This window comes from Aethalodelphis obliquidens, unplaced genomic scaffold (assembly GCF_003676395.1).
Source record: "Aethalodelphis obliquidens isolate GAN/ISIS:26980383/991018 unplaced genomic scaffold, ASM367639v1 scaffold122, whole genome shotgun sequence".
In the NCBI taxonomy this organism is placed as follows: Eukaryota; Metazoa; Chordata; class Mammalia; order Artiodactyla; family Delphinidae; genus Aethalodelphis; species Aethalodelphis obliquidens.
In genome coordinates, this window is record NW_020838066.1 from 139,082 (window position 1) to 163,252 (window position 24,171).

The window sequence follows — 24,171 nt, forward strand, 5'->3', positions numbered from 1 at the left end:
AAGAAAATGGCAATAGGAATATATATATTGATAATTACCTTAAAAGTAAATGGATTCAGTGCTCCAACCAAAAGACACAGACTGGCTGAATGGATACAAAAACAAGACCTGTATATATGTTGTCTACAAGAGACCCACTTCAGAGCTAGGGACACACACAGAATGAAAGTGAGGGGATGGAAAAAGATATTCCATGCAAATGGAAATCAAAAGAAAGCTGGAGTAGCAGTTCTCGTATCAGACAAAATAGACTTTAAAATAAAAACTATTACAAGAGAGAAAGAAGGATACTACATAACGATCAAGGGACCAATCCAAGAAGAAGATATAACAATTGTAAATATTTAGGCACCCAACTTAGGAGCACCTCAATACATAAGGCAAATGTTAACACAAATTGACAGTAACACAATAATAGTGGGGACTTTAACACCCCACTTTCACCAATGAACAGATCATCCAAAATGAAAATAAATAAGGAAACACAAGCTTTAAATGACACATTAAACAATATGGACTTAATTCATATTTATAGGACATTCCATCCAGAAACAACACAACACACTTTCTTCTCAAGTGCTCATGGAACATTATTCAGGGTAGATCATATCTTGAGTTACAAATCAAGCCTTGGTAAATTTAAGAAAACTAAAATCGTATCAAGTATCTTTGCAGCCCACAATGCTATGAGACTAGATATCAATTACAGGAAAAAAACTATAAAAAATACAAACACATGGAGACTAAACAATACGCTACTAAATAAACAAGAGATCACTGAAGAAATCAAAGAGGGAATCAAAAAATATCTAGAAACAAATGACAATGAAAACACGATGACCCAAAACCTATGGGATGCAGCAAAAGCAATTCTAAGAGGGAAGTTTATAGCAATACAATCCTACCTCAAGAAACAAGAAAAATCTAAAATAAACAACCTAACATTACATGTAATTAGAGAAAGAAGAACAAAAAAAACCCTAAACTTAGCAGAGGGAAAGAAATCATGAAGATCAGAGCAGAAATAAATGAAAAAAAAACAAAAGAAGGACACAATAGCAAAGGACAATAGAAGTAATAGCTGGTTCTTTGAGAAGATAAACGAAAGTGATAAATCACTGGCCAGATGCATCAAGAAAAAATGGGAGAAGACTCAAATCAATAGAATTGGAAATGAAAAAGGAGAAGTAACAACTGACACTGCAGAAATACAAAGGAGCATGAGAGACTACTACCAGCAACCATATGCCAATAAAACGGACAATCTGGAAGAAATGGACAAATTCTTAGAAAAGCACAACCTTCCAAGACTGAACCTGGAAGAAATAGAAACTATGAACAGACCAATCACAAGCACTGAAATTGAAACTGTGATTTAAAATCTTCCAACAAACAAAAGCCCAGGACCAGATGAATTCACAGGTGAATTCTCTCAAACATTTAGAGAAGAGCTAACACCTATCCTTCTAAACTCTTTCAAAATATAGCAGAGGGAGGAACATTCCCAAACTCATTCTACAAGGCCACCATCACCCTGATAACAAAACCTGACAAAGATGTCACAAAAATAGAAAATTACAGGCCAGTATCACTGATGAACATACACGCAAAAATCCTCAACAAAATACTAGGAAACAGAATCCAACAACACATTAAAAGGATCATACACCATGGTCCAAGTGCGGTTTATACCAGGAATGCAAGGATTCTTCAATATAGACAAATCAATGAATGTGATACACCATATTAACAAATTGAAGGAGAAAAACCATATGATAGGGGCTTTCTTGGTGGCGCAGTGGTTAAGAAGCCTCCTGCCAATGCAGGGGACACGGATTTGAGCCCTGGCTTGGGAAGATCCCACATGCAGCAGAGCAACTAAGCCTGTGCACCACAACTACTGGGCCCGCATGCTACGACTACTGAAGCCCGTGCGCCTAGAGCCTGTGCTCTGCAACAAGAGAACCCAGCACAATGAGAAGCCCACGCACCGCAACGATGAGAAGGCCCTGCTTGCCACAGATACAGAAAGTCCGTGCAGCAACTAAGACCCAATGCAGCCAAAAAATAAATAAAATAAATTTAAAAACCCCACAAAACCCATATGACAATCTCAACAGATGCAGAAAAAGCTTCTGACAAAATTCAACACCCATTTATGATAAAAACTCTCCAGAAAGTGGGCATAGAGGGAACCTACCTCAACATAAAAAAGGCCATATATGACAAACCTACAACCAACATCATTCTCAATGGTGAAAAACTGAAACCATTTCCTCAAAAATCAGGAACAAGACAAGGTTGTGCACTCTCACTACTATTATTTAACATAGTTTTGGAAGTCCTAGCCATGGCAATCAGAGAAGAAAAAGAAATAAAAGGAATACAAATTGGAAAAGAAGAAGTAAAACTGTCACTGTTTGCAGATGACATGATAGTATACATAGAGAATCCTAAAGATGCTACCAGAGAACTATTAGAGCTAATCAATGAATTTGGTAAAGTATTAGGATACAAAATTAATGCACAGTAATCTCTTGCATTCCTATACACTAACGATGAAAAACCTGAAAGAGAAATTAAGGAAACACTCCTATTTACCACTGCAACAGAAAGAATAAAATAACTAGTAATAAACCTACCTAAGGAGGCAAAAGACCTGTATGCAGAAAGCTATAAGACACTGATGGAAGAAATCTAAGACAATACAGATGGAGAGACATACCATGTTCTTAGATTGGAAGAATCAACACTGTGAAAATGACTATACTACCCAAAGCAATCTACAGATTCAATGCAATCCCTATCAAACTATCAATGGCATTTTTCACAGAACTAGAACAAAAAATTTTACCATTTGTATGGAAACACAAAAGACCCTGAATAGCCAAAGCAATCTTGAGAAAGAAAAACGGAGCTGGAGGAATCAGGTTCCCGGACTTCAGACTATACTACAAAGCTACAGTAATCAAGGCAGTATGGTCCTGGCACAAAAACAGAAAGATAGATCAATGGAACAGGATAGAAAGCCCAGAGATAAACCCATACACATATGGTCACCTTATCTTTGATAAAGGAGGCAAGAATATACAATGGAGTAAAGGCAGTCTCTTTAATAAGTGGTGCTAGAAATTGGACAGCTACATGGAAAAGAATGGAATTAGAACACTTCCTAACACCATACACAAAAATAAACTCAAAATGGATTAAAGACCTAAATTTAAGGCCAGTCACTTTAAAAGTCTTAGAGGAAAACATAGGCAGAACACTTTATGGCATAAATCATAGCAAGATCCTTTTTGACCCACATCCTAGAGAAATGGAAATAAAACCAAAAATAAACAAATGGGGCCTAAGGAAACTTAAAAGCTTTTGCACAGCAAAGGAAACCATAAACAAGATGAAAAAACAACCCTCAGAATGGAAGAAAATATTTGCAAACAAAGCAACTGACAAAGGATTAATCTCCAAAATATACAAGCAGGTCATGCAGCCAAATATCAAAAAAACAAACAACCCACGGCTTCCCTGGTGGTGCAGTGGTTGAGAGTCTGCCTGCCGATGCAGGGGACACGGGTTCGTGCCCCGGTCCGAGAAGATCCCACATGCCGTGGAGCAGCTGGGCCCGTGAGCCATGGCCGCTGAGCCTGCGTGTCCAGAGCCTGTGCTCTGCAACGGGAGAGGCCACAACAGTGAGAGGTCTGCATACCGCAAAAACAAACAAAAAAACAAAACAAACAAAAAAACAAACAACCCAATCTAAAAATGGGTGGAAGACCTAAACAGACATTTCTCCAAAGAAGATACAGATTGCCAACTAACACATGAAGGGATGCTCAACATCACTAATCATTAAAGAAATGCAAATCAAAACCACAATGAGGTATCACCTCACAGTGGTTAGAATGGCCATCATCAAAAAATCTACAAACAATAAATGCTGGAGAGGGTGTGGAGATAAGGGAACCCTCTTGCACTGTTGGTGGGAATGTAAAGTGATGCAGCCACTATGGAGAACAGTATGGTGGTTCCTTAAAAAAATACAAATAGAAAGACCATATGACCCAGTAATCCCACTACTGGGCATATACCCTGAGAAACCCATAATTCAAAAAGAGTCATGTACCAAAATGTTCATTGCAGCTCTATTTACAATAGCCAGGACATGGAAGCAACCTAAGTGTCCATCAACAGATGAATGGATAAAGAAGATGTGGCACATATATACAATGGAATATTACTCAGCCATAAAAAGAAACGAAATTGAGTCATTTGTAGTGAGGTGGATGGACCTAAAGTTGGTCACACAGAGTGAAGTCAGACGGAGGAAAACAAATACCATATGCTAACACACATATATGCAATCTAAAAATAAAATGGTTCTCATGAACCTGGGGTCAGGACAGGAATAATGATGCAGATGTAGAGAATGGAGCTGGGATGAAGTGAGAGAGTAGCACTGACATATATACACTACCAAATGTAAAATGGATAACTAGTGGTAAGCAGCTGCATAGCACAGGGAGAGCAGCTCGGTACTTTGTGACCACCTAGATGGGTGGGATAGGGAGGGTGGGAAGGAGGTGCAAGAGAGAGGGGATATGGGGATATATGTATCCATATAGCTGATTCACTTTGTTATACAGCAGAAACTAACACAACACTGTAAAGCAATTATACTCCATTAAAGATGTTATTAAAAAAAATGGTCAGGGCATAGGGAACTATATTCAATATTCTGTGACAAACCATAATGGAAAAGAATATGAAAAATAATATATGCATATATAACTGAATCTCTTTGCTGTACAGCAGAAACTAACACAACATTGTAAATCAACTACACATCAATAAAAAAATTATAAAAAAAAAAGAGTATATGCTATCATGCCTGATGATGTTAACCTGTCTGAGGTAGTGTTTGTCAGTTTTCTAAACTGTGAAGTTACTTTTTGCCCCCTTCACATACTCCACTCTTTTGAAGTCACAAAGTACAGCCCTCTCTCAAGGTGTGGGGAGTTAAGGTACACCACCTTGTGAAAGAGTATGTATATACATTATTTGGAATTTTATATAGATTTGCCTCACCTCTCTCATTTATTTATTCAATCATTTATATCAGCATGTACTCATTGATATTTATTTTATATTTTGGATTTTAATTCAATATTACATTATATGTTTGTTCAAACTGTTCCAGCTTTGGCCACTGGGAGCTCTTTCAGGTTGGCTTCTGTCCCTCTGACATTCAAAAAATTTTTTAAATTGTGGTAAAAGATACATAAAATGTACCAACTTAGCTGTTTTTAAGGATCAAGTTTAGTATGTTAACTATGTTCACATTTTTGTGCAAAAGACCTCTAGAACTCTTCAAAACTTGCAAAACTAAAACTATTCCCATTGAACAGCTCACCATTTCTCCTTCCCTGCAACACGTGGCAACCACCATTGCATTTTGTTTCAATGAATTTGACTACTTTAGGTACCTCATACAAGTGGAATCACACAGTATTTGTCTTTTTGTGACTGGCTTATTTCACTTTGCTTAATGTCCTCAAGGTTCATCCTTCTTTCTTAAGACTGAATAATATTCTATTGTATGTACAGATTACATTTTCTTTATCCATTTATCCCTCAGTGGACATCTGGGTTGCCCCATCTCTTGGCTGTTGTGAATAATGCTGCAATGAACCTGGGTGTGCAAATATCTTTTCAAGGCCCTGCTTTCAATTCTTTTGGATATGTAAACAGAAGTTGACTGTTGGATCATATGGTAGTTCTACTTCTAATTTTTGAGGAACCTCTATACTGTTTCCCATAGTGACTGCAACATCTTACATTCCCACCAACAGTGCACAAGGGTTCCAGTTTCGCTGATCCTTGCCAACACTTGTTATCTTGTGTGGTTTCCTCCAACTTTGTGGGTATGGATTTGAATGCATTTATTCTAGCAGCTAAAGATGCACCATTCAGAACTCCTTTCAGGAGAATCTGATGTAGGGAGTATAGTTTGTTGACAGCTTCTAGCTACTACATTTTCAGATCAATGGATCCATCTGTGCTGAGGCCATGGACCCCCTCAGCTGCTCCCAGCCACTGACTGAGCAAGGCATGGGTCCAAAGTCAGGTCATTTCTGCCTGAAGGCTCTCTCTACCTTTGCCTTTACTCTCTCTCCTTTATCTTTCATGTATGCTTCCCCCAATAAATTCTTGCCCATCTAATTTTGTCTTGGCATATGCTTCTTTGACACAGGATTTTGGGAAGAAGTGAAATTAGATATTTGGTCTAGTGTCTTAATATGGAAGTCACTATTAAGTTTTTTTGTTCTTTAAAGATTGCAAATTCCAAGTTTCACTGAACTATGGGAGAATGAATTACTTCTAACATGTTTATTATCTGTGAGAAAGTTTATTGTCCTAATTTACTAAAACTTAAAATATTCCATCAAATTACCCAGGAAAATCCAGGTAGCAAAAATATATAACACTGTCCATTCCTTCAATAGATTTCAAATAAGTTTTAAAAGGCCACAGAATGATATATATAGAGAGAGATAGATAACAGAGATATATATATACACGTGCACACACACACACACACACAATACCATTTAAACAACTATGTTCTATACTTAAAAATTCAAGTATAGAAATATACTCTGTAGTGCTGAGGTAACACTGTAACTTTTCCTCAACATGACTACATAGGTGTTTATGGTTAAGTGTGACTATTACTGTGAAGCCTCAAGTCACTTGATCAATTCCATTTCAATTTTAGACCAAAAGCAGTATATTATACATGCACCTGAAGGAAATATCAACATGTCTGTGTCCGTGTGTGTGTCCGGGGTTGGGGGGAGGGGAGAAGAGGTATATGCCAGGGAAAGGTTGACTGAACCACACAGATAACTGAATGTTAGAAGTCTGCTGTAGTCGGCAATACAGAAACATACACAGTCTTCGTGTTCAAAGTCTTCATGGGGATTTCTTCTGTAATTTCTAGAATGGAAAGAAGAAGTTTTAAAGAAATCATTTTTCTACCTATTCTGGATGAATATTAAAAAAATGTTAACTGCCTGGGTAGTAAGAAATTCAGCCTCACCTTAAGAGAAACCTAAACTTTGTCCCAGCTACTGGGGGTAGTTCTGAAACCCTGGGATTTCCTGAGTGATAGGAGCATCTTTTGTTATTTATTGTAGGCCCCTGAACACACCTGATGGTTTATGCTAATGAGATGACTCAGGGTGGAGCTGGCTACACCAGAAAGACCAACCATACAAGCAATCATACGTATGTAATGAAGCCTCAATACAAACTCTAGACACCAAGGCTCAGGTGAGCTTCCCTGGTTGGTAATACACTGTACGTACTACTGTCATGTATTCAGGCTAGGAGGTAACACTGTCCATGCCTCCTTGCAGAGAGATAATCTGAAGTTACATATTTGGACCCCCTCCCAGATTTGGCCCTGTGCATCTCTTCTCTTTACCTGGTTCTAGTTTTTATCCTTTCCCTATAATAAATGTAGTCATGAGTACAATAGCTTCCACAAGTTCTGTGAATCCTGCTAGCAAATTATCAGACCTGAGGGTGATTTTTGGAAACCCTCTGAACTTGCAGTTGGTGCCAGAAGTGACAATGGTCTTGTGTGAACTCTTTTGTCTGAGCTTGTAGTTGGAGCCTAACTCCTTATACTTGGGGTTAGAAGTTTTGGGCAGACTTCTGGAGGACTGTGCCCTTAACCTAACTAACTCTGAGTACTGCCCAAGATGTCCCCACAATCCCACACGAACAATATTTCCTATGTCTTCAGAAAAGGCCTAGAAGCAATGCTAAGCAAGCAGCTCAGATTTGTGGTTCCTAAATATTAACACCCTATAACAGGAAAAACAGCAAGTCGTTTTCATGTTTGGGGAAGAAAGAGTACACATGATAAACCTAGGACAGCTTGCAATGTCAGAAAGCAAGAACTTATCAAAGACTAAAGACTCAGGTCAAAAAATACAGGAGCCAATACAGCTGAAGATAAAAGAAAAAACTGAGCATCCAAAAGCATAACACAAATACTATAGATCAAAACACACTGAATATATTAAAGCTCAGAAAAAGAGTGGGGCAGTGGTGGGAGAAGAAGAAGGGAAAGGAAGGAAGGAAGGAAGGGAGGAAGGAAAGAGAAAGGAAAGAAAGAGGGAGGGAGGAAGGAAGGAAGGAGAAAATTTTTAAAAGTTCTATGCCTACTGTGGGGCATTTTGCGTCTAGCCAGATCTGAATTCAAAGGGAAGGACCAACTTTCTCTAAAAATGGCTCCTGTCCTAACAGGAACCCTGGATAAGAAAATGCTTTCAAAAGCTGCCTCCTTAATAGATAACTACAGGAGCTGGAGAAGATATTTAGAGTCTAGTGGAACAAGCAAGAAGGCATCAGTGAGTTTCTAAAACTGTAAGCCTTATGAGATCCTTCTAATTTACCAAATTATTAATATTTTATGAAAGATAATCTTGAGAGGAAGAATACAATGAAAATGAGGCAAGAGATATCAGATTGGGAAAAGATACTGGATTGGAAAGAATACCACGTTTCTTGATAATCTTGGGTGAATAAGTTAACTTTCAAGCTTTTACCTACTAAACTTGCCCAGTCAACCTTAAAGAGCAAAAAGAAGGTAATAAGACATTATAGGTAAGATCTGGTTTGTGAATCATAGGTAGTCGTACTAATATCTAATTCACATGGATGTGATTCTATCCTTGATCAGTTTCAACCAGGTACCTACACTTGCATACAACAAGTAAAAATGATGACACTTCTTCATTTTCACTGCTCAACTGCACTTGGTGACCAATGGATTTGAGGGCTAAGAAAAAGAAGTTAAGAATATCTTTGAAGTTTCACACAAGGTTATCAAAACAGGAAGCTACACCTACTTGTTGATGCTGACTACCAAACCATCATGAAAGAGCCAAGTGTGTTGGAAGGAGAGTGAAAAAAGCCTTCTGATAGAATGAAAGCTTCATGGACATAACTGGAAAGACAGATAAGGACCAGAACAGGAAGGATTTTATGTGTCAAGCTAAAGATTCTGAAGCATTAGATAATAGTGAGCCTTGGGGGATCCGAGCAGGGGAACATCATCAAGGGAGGAATGTGCATGAAGACAATCTTGGTGGAAGAATACAGCCTGCAGACAGGCTGTCTCATTAGATGATGAGGCCCTAAAACTAGTGAGGGGTAAAGAGACAAAGGAGAGTTATTGAAAATAAATCTCAAGCAAAATAATTGTGCTTCATTGAAGAGAGAAATGTAAGTGGAAAAGAAGGCTATCCCTTTTAATGATGTAGCAGAAAATGTCAAAGTATAATATAAAACATTAATTAAAAAAATTTTTTTTAAATTAAAAAAAAAATAGCTGAGCAAGGGAAGAAAATGAGAGAAATCCACAGAGCCCAAAATATCATGAATCCCAAGAGGTAGCTGAACATTAAGATTTTCTGGTGGGCCTGGAGGCTTAAAGACCTGGCACTAATAGGCTATGAAAGTGAGAGAAGAAAAATCCTAGGGTCTGCACAAACTGGGGAGTCCAATGAAACCCCCCTCAAAAAACTGAGACCTCAGAGTCTGTCATACAGAGTGAAGTAAGTCAGAAAGAGCGAGACAAATACTGTATGCTAACACATAGATATGGAATTTAAGAAAAAAAAATGTCATGAAGAACCTAGGGGTAAAACAGGAATAAAGACACAGACTTACTAGAGAATGGACTTGAGGATATGAGGAGGGGGAAGGGTAAGCTGTGACAAAGTGAGAGAGAGGCATGGACATATATACACTACCAAACGTAAGGTGGATAGCTAGTGGGAAGCAGCCACATAGCACAGGGAGATCAGCTCGGTGCTTTGTGACTGCCTGGAGGGGTGGGATAGGGAGGGTGGGAGGGAGGGACACGCAAGTGGGAAGAGATATGGGAACATATGTATATATATAACTGATTCATTTTGTTGTGAAGCAGAAACTAGCACACCATTGTAAAGCAATTATACTCCAATAAAAATAAATAAATAAATAAAAATTAAAAAACAAAAAACTGAGACCTCAAATAAGGAGCCCATGGAAAAAGGGTAAATTTCAAAAAGATCCTTCACCACAGAGAAAAACAGTTAAGAGAACGTTATGGGTTTAATAATGGCCTTCCAAAAGATATGACCATGCTTTAATTCCTGGAAACTGTGACTGACCTTTTTTGGAAAAAGGAGAAACAGACATAAGAGGTGGCAATGAGGCAGAGATCAAAGTGATGTAGCCACAAGGATGCTTGGAACCACCAGTAGCTGGAAGAGGCAAAGAACAAATTCTCCCCTAGAGAATACAGTCCTGCTCACACCAATTTCAGACTTCTGGCCTCCAGATCCGTGACAGAATACATTTCTGTTGTCTCAGGCCACCCAGTTTTTGGTAATTTATTACACCAGTAACAGTAAACCAATATAGAGACTTGCCCCACTTAGCCTTGGTTTGGGGAGATAGAGAGACAGAACATGTCCCCATGAGAATTCTGGCCCCTTGCGTGACTGGGGCCAGAACTTTCTAAACACTCTCTGTGGCCCAAAATAATTGAGTTTAAAGTGGGCAAGGGTAGACAGTGCCCCCAAAGAATTAAAGAAATGTTCCCTTAAAGTGGACATCAACTGAAACATCACAAAACAGCCAGCAAGAATCAACTTCGTCAGAACTCTAGAAAGCAATCAAACGTTTACAGCAACCAAGTGAATGTTGAATCAGAGAAAAGGCAACTTGAAAATGGCAGGAAAGAACTGTGTTTTTACTTGTGCTTTACCAGCTCCTTCCTAGCTTGGTGGTGGGCTTGAAGACAGTAGCCCCTGTTTCCAGTGTGGGACCCTGGCTCCTAGTTCCAGGAGGAATGGAGCAAAAGTATTGCGTTTGTTCTAACCTGTCTGGGAGCTACTTGAAGGGCTTACATAAGGTGCTTGTCTCTGTTTTGCCTACTTGGAACTCACTCAGGGTGGAAAAGTGGTGGGCACTGCATGAAAACCAAAGGCAAACAAAAAACCCACGGCTGCCTGAGGCAAAAGATTATGGATGAGACAGGCAATGGATTGCTTAAGGCCTGGGAGGAAAAGTTTGGGCAATTAGGGCATTAAAAAGTGCCTCTGTATGCTGAATAATTTAGAAAGCCACATTCATGCCCAGGGCAGTATGCATATACAGAAAGATCTGAGAAGACCCTAAGCATTTGATTCTGATAAAGGTAAAAAGCTTTTTTGGCCAAATGTGGCTGATCTTCAGGGCTCAGTGAAAACAGGAAGAGAAGCCTGAGGCAGAACTGTAAACAGCCTGGTGGAGCTGAAGGAGTGGACCAGAAAGAGACAATCTTAAAAGACTGGGAGAGGTAGGTATTTTGTTTTTAAATTTTTAGTTCCTGGAGGTCAAGGAAATCTCTGTCAAAATAATAGCTGAACATAAGCTAAAGGAACAGAGACTTCAGGGACTACATACAACCAGGAATAGTCTTTGTAAAAATAGTTTGGAAAAGTCATAAACAAACAGACGACTGTAGCCTTCAACCATCAAACACGGCAAACCCTGGGGAAGAGAACCTGATTTCCAGAGTCACCAAATTCAAATATCCAGTTTTCAAAGAGAAAAAAAAATTACAGGGCATACAAAGATATAGGAAAGTACGGCCCATTCACAGGAAAAAATAATTAACACAATCTGTCCCTGAGGAAGCGCAGATACTTGGACTTATTAGACAGACTCTAAATCAACTGTCTTAAATGGAAAATAACTGACTAATGGAAAGGTCAATGGAAACCACATACAAAGAACAAGCCAAGAAAACAATGTATCAACAAAATGAGAATATCAACAGAGAAATTATAAAAGGAACTAAACAGAAATTCTGGAGCCGAAGTACAATAACTGAAATTAAGAAGTCACTAGAGAAGCTTAACAGCATAATTTAGCATACAGAACAAACAGTGAACTCGAAGATAGGACATTTGAAATCATCCAGTCTGAAGGAGAAGGAAGAAAAGAGAATGAAGAAAAGTGGACAGAGCCTAAGGGGCGTCTGAGACACAGACCAAGTGGACCAACATACACACTACAGGAATTTCAGGAAGAAAAGACTATAAAGAATATTTGAAGAAATAATGACCAAGTCTTGAATGTAGCAAGAGAGAAGCAAAACACCAGGATATTCAATAAGATTAGAAGATTAATTTCTAATCAGAAACCATGAGAGCCAGAAGGCAGTGGGAAAACATACTTAAAGTGCTGAAAGAAAAAACTATCAACGAAGAATTCTCCATTTTGCAAAACAGATTTTTTCTTCTTAATTTTTCTTCACAAATTAAGGAGCAATTAAGACATTCCAAAATAAACAGAAAGTTGAGGGAGTTCATTACTGCTAGAACTGCCCTCCAAGAAATGCTAAAGGGATCCTTCAGGTTGAAATGAAAGGATGCTAGACAGTAAGTCAAAGCCATATTGTTGTTGTATTTTTTATTTTTAACTCCACTTTTTGTTTTCTACATGATTTAAAAGTAAATACATAAAACACAGTTAAGAACTTATGTTTTGGGGAACATAATTATGAAGATATAATTTCTGACAAGAATATAAACGGGGGCAGAGCTGTATAGAAGCAGAGTTTTTGTATGTTATTAAAGTCAAACTGGTATCAAGAGTTAAATTGTTATAAATTTAGGATACTAATTGTAATCCCCATGGTAAACACTAATATCTTAAAAAACACACACACACAAGAGGAAGTAAAAAAAGAAAACAGTAAACTGCAAAAAATGAACTGAACACAAAAGGTGGCAGTAATGGAGGAAATGACAACAAGAAAGGTACAAGGCTTCTTGAAAAAAATTCCCAGTAAAATGGCGGAAGTTCTTCCTTATGAGTAACTATTTTTTTTCTTTTTAACCAAAGCCTAACTGACCCGGGGAAAGGGAAATACCCACCTCTAGCCCCCTTTACCTTCCTTTCTTACCTAAAGAGGAAAAATTTTAAAGCTGAGTAACACCTGTGAGGGGCACAGCCCAGAGGCACAGGCTTACTAAAGACTGAGAACTAATCATAAAATTATAGAACACTTCCCCCACTTCTCCTCCCCCCATACTTTACTACAGCATCATATGGGCTCCTGTATGACAACAGGGCATTACAGCTGAAAGAATGGGCAAAGCTCTGACCATATTTAAAAAGGAATCTCTAGGGAAACCATAAGACAGAAGAAGGAAATTTGAGCCTCTGGAACCTACAGCAACAGTAAACAATAAACACAGCCTAACTCCTAGCCAGATAAACATAAAACCTTACAATAAAGGCCTATTTACCTCAGTTCCTTTTCCCCAGTACATCATGTACTGCTATCGACCAAATACTACAAAGCATTCTAAAAAGGAAAAAACACAATAGGAAGAGATGAAGCAAGCAACACAACCAGACTCAGGTATGGCAGAGATTTTGAAATTATCAGATTGGGAATTGAAAATAACTGGGATTAATGTTAAGGACACTAATAGAAAGGGTGGACAATATGCAAGAACAGATGGGTAATGTAAGCAGAAAGATGGAAATTCTAAGAATTAAAAGGAAATGCTAGAAATCAAAACTCTGTAACAGAAATGAATAATGCATTATATCAAAAAAGTTATACCCAGGCACAGCATATTCAAACTGCAGAAAATCAAAAGACTACCTTTGGAAAAGATAATGCCTAGCAACTTTCCACCAGTGCTAGGAGACACAAATCTTGACTCAGAAAGTCCAATAAATCCCAGGCTGTACGGCTGAATAAATAAAAGGATGAAATGGTAAAAGGTTTTGAGTTGGGATGACAAGAAGGATGGCTATAAACAGAAAAACCCAGATCCCATCAGCGGAAGCTGTTTAAGGAAATGATTCCAGTGGCAGCAGCACTAAAATGAACACCCATGTGTAATAGGGAATCGAATATAGAACAGAACTCGGGGGAGGGCTAAGATGTCACTAGAGAAGTTGTCAGAACAGCCACAGAAGGTGAAATCACAGAAGTGGATGATATAAGTGGGAGAAAGAGAAAACATACCCTCGAAGACACTAGCCTGTGCCTTATCCTGACTCTCTGTTTTCTGAATTATGGAATGGGGAATATGTCAACTAATGACCTAGCTCTTCACATTTTTATGCAGCTCACCAAGAAAAGGTATGCTTTATAAGGTGTTAAGGAGGAAGTACAATGTCAGTTATGTTTCCTTCAAGCTGTTATTTTAAAATACAGTGAACATTTTGATTCTCGGGGAAGAGGACAATTTTAGGATCAGCAAATAAGCTAATTTACCTAGAAGCATGTATTTTAATATACCAATATAATTTTTAGATTATTTCCAAAGCAAAAAGGATCATCCTTTTAAATATATTTTTCTTATTATCTATTTTATACATATCATCCTTTTAATTATTATTATTTTAACATTTATAGTATGGCAAATTTCTGGAGAAAGAGCAAAAAAAAGAAAAAAAGTATAACAATAGTACTATCTCTTACACATATAATTGATGGCATCACAATCTATTTTCAATAAAATAAAAACAAAAATGAAAAACAATTAGCACGTTCTATAATCTCCTCACCTTCTGTTTGAGCCTCATTCAAAAACAGTTTTAGCTTCCTGCTCCGAAGGCCAAACACCTTGGCTGTTTCATACAGAAGACCTTGGTGGGTCAGCCCATTCTGCCCAAGTGGATTTTCAAGCAGGAGAGTGCCTACTGTTCCCATTAAACACTCTACAGAAAAAAAAAAACCCAAAATGGATTAAATCCTGAGAGTTCACCCTCTAGCTAGCGGATCCCTAATGGAGGTAGTGAGTAGATAGTAGTGCTGGCTTTGAAAGCCAGCAGTGGGTACAAGAGCAAGAGTGGGATTAATTGTACAGTCTGCAGAAACAGTCTTAAATATTTCACAGGGGGAAAGGAGAAAGAGAAGAAAAAACAACTAGTATAAAAGCCCAGTAGTTTAGGGAAGAGATATTCAGTAAACAGTCAAATGAAGAGCCTGAAGACAGTAATAAATGTGCACAGTGAGGACCCCAAAATATCAAGGAAAAATAAGTATCGATCTAGTCTGTTGATTAAGGCATGGATATGTACAACAGTTCTCAGAACATTTTCCAAGAAAAAAAGAAGGCAAAATTTAAGACTACAATGTTCTGACATTTAAACAGTTCAGCTTCGTTTGGCTGTAATTTTTACCTAACCAATTTACCTCATTTCCTGACCATATCAGATGGAGGGGTGTTTCTACATAAATACACCAAAAGAAACAAGCCGTGAGTATTCCCCAAAGAAGTGCTGGAGTCTACATTTTAAATTACTAAGTTGAAGCTGACTTAAAAAATCCATATAAATCAGAGAGATTGAACATTAAAGGAAATCTTAACATCTAGCACACCATAACCTGCCTGCTGAGGGTGTTCACAGCTGGGGGAGGCACGCACCTTGTGGGTCTGCATTCAAGAGCTGTAGGTTGATATACTGACAGAGAAGAGTACTAGGACTGTTGACCATAGAGGGAGTTGATCCTGCAGCCACACAAAGTGTTTTTCCACTAAGACTCAGTAAGTTGGTTTGCTTTTTTATTTCTAAAAATAACAACAAAAATATCATTCTTTCAGGGGGAAAGTTCAGAGCTGAAGTCATTCACTTTTTCCTATTTAATTATTAAACTATCATGTATCTTTACAGTGATGCTTTCCACTTTATTTCTATTTATCAAAGGATACTGTCTTTTCTATAAAATTAGGCTTTAATGACATGCAAATAGTAGGTAATCTTAATGTTGCAAAATAGCATAATATTCATAACTTATAAGGCAAATTGTTTTTTCCCCTTTTAGTATTTTTCCTCCATATTATAGCTCCTCTTAAAATTTCCTCTTATATCAGAATCCTAAACTTTACCATGAAAAGGCGGCTTATATTAAAAAAAGATAATTATGATCAGAAGATAAGCTGACTAATGAACATATGTGGAAAAGAGCAAGACACACAGAACACACATAGTGTAATTTCATTTATATACAATTAAACATTGCTTAGGGTAGAAGATTGGTTACAGCCACTATGCCACTAAAGGTTAAGGTGGGGCTCAGGCATTACTCAGCTTTCACAGGCTTCCGCCTGCTGGGTCAGAGGGGACAGTGAGCTAGACAGATGTGAGTTCCAGTATGTCCTTGCTTCTTATTCTACAGTGACTTGAGATAGAGACCCAAGCTGTCCACTGACTTACTTACCAGCTCCCCTTGGTGGATCCTGGTGAGAGATTTTTCTCAGAGCCCCCAGTGAACCATCTGTCTTCCAGACCTTAACTTCCTCAGTTTCCCCACATCATGTTTGCTTCCCTTATCCAGCCTTAGCAAATGGCTGTCCACAGTGCTTCTATCAATTTACAATCCAACAGGGAATGACAAATCCTATTACATAATATCCCTGACATCTGATATTGTGAAATTCTTCTAGCTTTTGCTAATTCGGTTACATGTGATAGTACCTCATTGTGGTTTTTCCTACTGAGGTTCAGCAGTTTTCCCTTTATTTATTGGCCATTTAGATTTCTTCTTTTAAGCTACTGATATTTAAAAGTTTCTGAAAATGAACATTCAGGTTTGTTAAGTGAGTGTATTAGTTTCCTTTGTCTGCTGTAAGAATCACAAACTGGGGAGGGAGGTGGGGTGGGGTGGGTGGGACGGCTTAAAACAACAGAAATTTATTGTCTCACAGTCTCTGAAGGTGAGAAGTCCAAAATCAAGGTGTCAGTAGGGCCATGCTCCCTCTGAAGCCTGTAAGGGAATCCTTCTTTTCCTCTTCCTAGCTTCTGGAGGTTCCCAACAATCTTTGGTGTTTCTTGGTTTGCAGGTTTGCCTAATTTCAATTTCTGCCTTTGTCACCACATAGCCTTCTCCCTGTTTATGTCTTCACATGGCCCTCTTCTTATAAGGACACCAGTCATACTGGAGTAGTGCCCACCCTACTCCAGTATTACCTTAACTAATTACATCTGCAATGAACCTATTTCCAAAGAAGGTCACATTAGATGGTACTGGGGGTAAACATAAGGACTTCAACCCATCTTGGGGTAGAGGTGGGGGATTCGGTGGTGATGGGGTAGAGGTGGGGGATTCGGTGGTGATTCGGTGGTGATGTCACAATTCAACCCATGACAGTGGGAGGAAATGTACTTATAATTCTTTAAAATTTTATTTAGGCTTGTCTCATTGAGAATCTGGATTTAGCAAGACGCTGGATTTAGCAAGACACAGACACTATGTTTAATAAAGTTAAAACACAACAGGGAAGTCTCTGAAGCCTAGAATGCATCACATGGGTAACAGTAAAGGGTAGGATTAGAACCTTCATCTCCTAGTAAGTCCAGTGTTCTTTCAGCCATATCACACAAAGAAAGCATAAAGAGACACTTGCAGGCAGGCACTACTGTAGAGGCTGGCCCTGACTCAGAGTCAGGAAAAAGGCAAAGGTTATGTTACCAAATTAAGATCCTTAATGATCAATCTCATGTCAAAGGACACAGATGAATATCTTTTGACTTTCTACACACCTGTTTCACCATGGAAGACAGCCAGCTCTCTATTTTTTACACCAAAAACGCTAGTAACAACACTCTTCAGCTTTAGAAGGTCCAACCTATTATCTCCTTTTGGATTTTCCAGAAGTAGTACTCCACCTAAAAAGCCAAAAATATAAGTGAAACAGAAGAAAAAAAAAGTTAAATTTGAATAAAAAGTCAAGGGGAACACATCATTTGTATATTTTCTTTGGTAAATGTCTATTCACGTCTTTTCCCATTTTCTAATTAGATCTAAAAGAAACTGTTGCATTTTGAGACTTCTTCATATATTCTAGATACATCCTTTGTTGGATATGCAGTTTGCAAAGATCTTCTCCCAGTCTGTAGCTTGTTTTTTCATCCTTTTCGCAGGATCTTTCACAAAGAATTTAAAATTTTGAAGAAGTTCAATTTATCAGTTTTTCTTTTTATGGATTGGACTTCTGGTATAAAGTCTTAAAAACTCTGCCTAATCCTGAATTCTAAAAATTTTGGTTTTTTCCTAAATGTTTTATTTTTTTTTAAATAAATTTATTTATTTAATTTATTTATTTCTGACTGCGTTAGGTCTTCGTTGCTGTGCGCGGGCTTTCTCTAGTTGTGGGAATGGGGGCTACTCTTCGTTGCGGTATGCAGGCTTCTCATTGAGGTGGCTTCTCTTGTTGCAGAGCACAGGCTCTAGGTGCGAGGGCTTCAGTAGTTGTGGTGCACGGGCTTGGCTGCTCTGCGGCATGTGGGATCTTCCCGGACCAGGGCTCAAACCCATGTCCCCTGCATTAGCAGGCAGATTCTTAACCACTGAGCCACCAGGGAAGCAAGTCTGTGATCCATTTTAAGTTAGTTTTTGTATAAGGTGTAAGACTTAGGTCTAGGACATTTTTTTTGCATGTGGATATCTAACTGCCTAGTACCATATAATGAAGACTACTCAATTAAGTTGCTTTTGCTCCTTTCTCAAAAATCATCTGGCCACATTTTGTGATCCATTGTGAGTCTACTTCTGTATTCTGTATCTGTGACAATGATTTTTGTGTCTATTCAATGCTCATGCCACACAAGTCTTCAGATAAGTCTTGAAGTTGGGCAGGGTGATTTCTCCCACTATATTCTTATTTTTCAAAAGTGTTTTAACTACTTTATTTTTCTTCTCTTTCAAGAAAATTTGGCTAGATCTACAACAAAATATTGCTGAGATTTGACAGGACTGAGTTAAACTTATATTTTAACTGGGGGAGAACTGACATGTTTATTATACTGAATTTTCCAACCCATGATTATGGCATGTCTCTCCATTCATTTACTTATTTAAACTTATTTATTTATGGCCGCATTGGGTCCTCGTTGCTGCACACAGGCTTTCTCTAGTTGTGGCGAGCAGGCGCTACTCTTCGTTGCAGTGCGTGGGCTTCTCATTGTGGTGCCTTCTCTTGTTGTGGAGCATGGGCTCTAGGCATGTGGGCTTCAGTAGTTGTGGCAGGTGGGCCCAGTAGTTGTGGCTCATGGGCTCTAGAGCGCAGGCTCAGTAGTTGTGGCGTGTGGGTTTAGCTGCTCCGCGGCATGTGGGATCTTCCCAGACCAGGGCTCGAGCCTGTGTCCCCTGCATTGGCAGGCAGATTCTTAACCACTGCGCCACCAGGGAAGTCTCTCTCCATTTATTTTGATCTTTGATTTTTTCATCATTATCTTGTAGTTTTTGACATAAAAGTCCTGTACCTGTTTTATGAGATTTATACCGAAGTATCTCTCTTTTGAGCAACTGTAAATGGTATTACATTTTAAATTTCATTCTCCATGTGTTCATTGCTAGAATATAAAAATTAATTTTTGTATGTTTATCTTATATCCTGTGAATTTGATGAAAACCTTTTTCTTTTTATAAGCAATATGATTTTTTAAAAAGTAATAGATTTTATTCAATTACTTTGGAAACAAACCCTCCCAATTAAAGCTTAAACCCAAATGGTATATAAAACTAGCCAAAATACTTTAAAATAATATAAAGATCATCTGTAGTTTTTTCCTCATAACATGAATGCTTTCAGTCAGACAGTAAATTATAAACCATATCACATCATGTTGATGCAGATGATAAATTGTGGTTGCATTTGAAATCAATCCTGGGAAAATAATCTTGTTGGAGTTGTGAGCTCTTCCTAGTTGTTTGGTCAGTTGGTCCAGAAAGAAGCAGTATTGAAGTCAGCAGATGGGGGAGCTAGGCCCCATCTGTTTTGTCACTGCTCATTCTGCTGACCTTCTGTGACTAAAGCTGACAAAAAACGCTGGCCGTGTTGACATTTCTTATGCACATCCTCTGCTCCTGCAACTAATTCCTTCCACAGGATCACCTGTCTCCACCTAAGACAGGCAGAATGTTGGCAGTGATGGACCAGCTCACATGCCACACATCATTGAACTTGTGCAGCAGTGTAGAGGACCACGTATTGCCCGAGGTATCATCACAGGTCCAAATGGATACACAAACATCCTGGGAATAGCTGGTAACAGTGCTGGTGGGCAAAGCAACGGAGGGGTCCCAGTATACATCTCAGTCTGTAGATTCCTTGCAATATTCTATGTAGACAATCATGTCACCTTCAAATAGAAACAGTTTTATTGCTTCCCTTCTGATCTGCATGGCTTTCCTTTTCTTGCCTCATTCTACTGGCAAGAACTTCTAATGCAATGCTGAATAAGAGTAATGAGAACAGGTATCCTTGCCTTGGTTCTGATCTTACACAGAAGACAATCTCTTCCAATTAAGTATAATGTTAACTATAGGTTTTTTACAGATGCTCATTATCAAGTTGATGAAGTTCCTCTCCCTATTTTTCTGACAGTTTTTTTTTTTTATCATGAATGAACACTGAATTTTGTCAAATGCTTTTTATAACTGGTATAGTCTTATAAGCTTTTAGTCTGTTAATATGGTAGATTATACTGATTGGTTTTTGAATACTGAACCAGCCTTGTAACCTTGGAATAAACCTCACCTGTCATGATACATAATTCTTTGTATATACTGCTATATTCAATTTCATGATTTTTTGTTAAGAATTGTACATTTATATGCATGAGAGATATTTGTAGTTTTCTTTTTTTGGTATTGTTTGTATCTGGTTTTGGTGTCAATACTTTATTATGGAATAAAGTGAGTTAGGGAGTGTTCCTTCGTTTTCTATTTTCTGGAAGACCTGTGTAGAACTGGTGTTTATTCTTTTAAAGTCTGGTTGAATTCTCTAGCAAAACCATTTGGATCTGGAGATTTCTTGAGAGTTTCATTACTTTTTAAAAATTGCCATCTCTTTTACTTTTTTCCTCAGTTTCCCTTCCTCCCTTTCCCAAGACTTATTATGAACTTTGTTTTTCAAGTCCATGTTCTCGTATTTCATAATTCTATATGTTCATAAACAATGTGTGATGATGTATTTTTAAAATTTACATGAATGCTCGCTATTGTATATTTAATTGTGAAACTTGCTTTTTTCATTGAAAATGTTTTTTAAATATAGAAAAATTTATACATAGAGATACATTTCATTACTTTTAACTGGTATGAGGAACCGACATTATGAATATGTCTATGTCCCTTTTTGATGGACATCTGTATTGTGCAACACCATCAGTGATGGCATTAAACTCAACTAGAAAATCAAATTTACAATCAAAGTTTCTAGGAAGTTTTTAAATTATGAGTTCAATCTCCTTAATAGCTATAGGGCTACTGAAATTATCTATTTCATATGAGTGAGTTGAGGCAGTTTGTGCTTTTTGAGAAACTGGTTCATTTCATCCAAGTTGTCAAATTTATGTGTAGAGAGTTATTCACAGTATTTACTTACTTTTTGATTTCTGCAGTCTGTATTCATGTCCTATTTTATTCTTTTTTCTTTTTTTGATGTACAGTAAACTTTTACTATTTTATTCTTGATATTGGTAATTAGTGTTTTCTTTGGTTCTATGTCAGTCTCACTAGAGGTTTATTGATTTTATTAATTTTTTCAAAGAACCACATTTTTTGTTTTATTATCTTTATTGCTCTATTTTCAATTGCTTTGATTTCTGTTCTTATTTTTACTTTCCTTCTTTCTGCTTACTTTCTTTTTTAGATTCTTGAGGTTGGAACTTAGATTATTGATCGAAACTTTCTTCTTTTCTAATGTTAGTCTTCAGAGGTACAAATTAGCTGTAATCCACATATTTTGATACTGTATTTTCCTTTTCATTGAGTTTTACGCATTTGTTTTTCCTTAACACTTTTTCTCTGATCATAGATTATTCAGAAGTATGTTTCTTAGCTTTCAAATGTGCTGAGATTTTGCTTTTACCTTTCTGTTATTGATTTATAGTTTGATTCCACTGTGGTCAGAGAACATACTCTATATGATTTCAACTCTTTAATGTGATGAGGTTTATTTTATGGCCTAGGCTATAATATACCTTGGTAAATGGGAACTATATACCTTGGTAAATGGGAACTTGAATAGTATGTGTAGTCTGCTGCTGTTAGGTGGGGTGTTCCATAAATACTGATTAGATTCTGATTTTCTGCCTAACTGTTCTCTCAAACTATAATTACGGATTTTTTTGTTCTCGTTCAAGGTCTAACAGTTTTTGTTTTATGTATTTAAGCAGCTCTGTTGTTAGGTACATATACATTTAGGATCATTATATTTTCCTTTGGGTTGACATTATATCATTATTTAGTATCATTGGTAATTTTCTTTGCTATAAAGTGTACTCACTGAAATGAACATAGACACCCTGCTCTCTTTGAATAATGCTTGCATGGTATATCCTACTTTAGCCTTTTACTCTCAACCTACCTATTTTGTTATATTTAAGGACTTTCTTGTACACAGCAAAAGGCTGGATAATGTGTTTTTATCACTCTGCCAATCTCTATTAATTGATGTATTTACACCATTTACATTTAGCGTAATTACTAATGTTAAGTTTAAGCCTTCCATTTTATTTTCTGCTTTGTATTTGTTCTACATTCTTTTTCCATGCTTCCTGTAGGATACTTGAACATATTCCAGAATTCCATTTTTATTTGTTTAGTGTTTTTGTATGTACCTTTTAGTGTAGGCTTTTATAGTGGTTGCATTAGGTGGTACACTATATATACATAACCACTGGTGTTGACATTTTACCAGTCTGAGATAAGTGTAGAAATCTTAACTCCCTTTACATCCCTTTGCTCTTCCCTATTTGTAACTATCTTGAATATTCCTTGCATATGCATTTAGAGGTTTTCGTTTTTGTTGCAACCATCAAACATAAATTTTAAAAATTCAAGAAGAAAAGTCTGTTGAATTTATCTATATTTTGACTCTTTCAATTTTTTTCCCCTCTGTTCTGATGTCCCTAGATTTCCTCTTTTATCATTTTCTGTTTTAAGAATTTCCTCTAGCTATTCTTTTAGTAAGTCTTGCTAGTAACAAATTCTTTTAGTTTTCCGTCATTTGATAATGTCTTGATTACCCCTTTACCTTGAAAGATATTTTTGCTTGATATAAAATTGTGGGTTGACAATACTCATCTTTTAGCACTTGAGAAATGTTGTCCTTTCATCTTCTGACCTCTACTGATTTCTGATGAGAAATCCAGTATGATTCAAATTGTTTTTCCCCTAGAAGTTAGGTATTGCAACATCTGTCACTGCTTTCAAGATGTTTTCTTGGCCTTAAGTTTTCAGAAGTTTTACTATGTTATGTCTGATGTGAATTCTTTTGGATTTATCCTGTATGGTGTTTTCTTAGCTTCTTGAATCTGTAGGTTTATGTGTTTTGCCAAATTTAGGAAGTTTTCAGACATTATTTCTTTGAACACTTTTTCAGTCCTGTCCTATCTTCTCTTCCTTCCAGAATGCAGTGCCAAGAACATTAAACTTTTGTTATTATCCCACAGATCCTTCAGGCTCTGTTCAGTTTTTTAAGCTTTTTTGTTTTTAACTCTGTTATTCAGAATGGGTAATTTCTATTGTTATTTCTTCCTGTTTATGGATTCTTTCCTATCTCTTCTATTCTGTTGTTGAGCCCATCCACTGAGTTTCTGTATTTTAATTATTGTATTTACCAGTTCTAATATTTTAATTCTATTCTTTGTATCTTTTACTTGTTTACTGAGGCTATTTTTCACTTGTTTCTATTGTGTTTGTAATTGCTCTGTGAAGCGTTTTTGTTAAGGCTGCTTTACATTCTGTCAGATAATGTCAACGTTTCTGTCATCTTGGTGTTCCTATGTACTGATTGACTTTTTTCATTCAGTTTAAGATCTCCCAGTTCTTGGTATAATGAGTAATTTTCAATTAAAACCTGGACATGTTAGGCATTATGAGACTCTGGTTCTTATTTACATCCTCTATTTTAGTTGACTTTGTTTGACATTACACTGGCGAGGGAAAGGGAATACTGCTTCATCTCTGATTAGTGAGAGAAGTCCGGGTTCCCTATTTAGCTTGCATTGACACTGAGGTCAGGACTCCTTGTTACTTCTGGGGCGGGGGTGGTGGGGTGGTGGTGAGGGGTAAGGTGATGC

At 37.4% G+C, this 24,171-nt stretch overlaps 1 protein-coding gene across 5 annotated transcripts in view; it reads right to left on the reverse strand.

The window, feature by feature from the left end:
* Window positions 1-6,389: 6,389 nt before the first annotated feature.
* The window catches only part of IARS1 (isoleucyl-tRNA synthetase 1), an 80,934-nt gene continuing 63,152 nt past the window's right edge, over window positions 6,390-24,171 (reverse strand). For 4 of the 5 annotated variants that reach the window (XM_027098378.1, XM_027098379.1, XM_027098377.1 and 1 more), the window contains exons 31-34: window positions 17,623-17,748; window positions 15,507-15,650; window positions 14,644-14,796; window positions 6,390-6,999 (exon numbers count right to left, since the gene is read on the reverse strand). In XM_027098378.1, the coding sequence (XP_026954179.1) occupies window positions 6,917-6,999; window positions 14,644-14,796; window positions 15,507-15,650; window positions 17,623-17,748 (506 nt within the window). In that variant the 3' untranslated portion in view covers window positions 6,390-6,916. Of the gene's footprint in view, window positions 7,000-14,643; window positions 14,797-15,274; window positions 15,310-15,506; window positions 15,651-17,622; window positions 17,749-24,171 lie in introns of those variants that run through there. The other variant, XM_027098381.1, reaches the window with a different exon arrangement.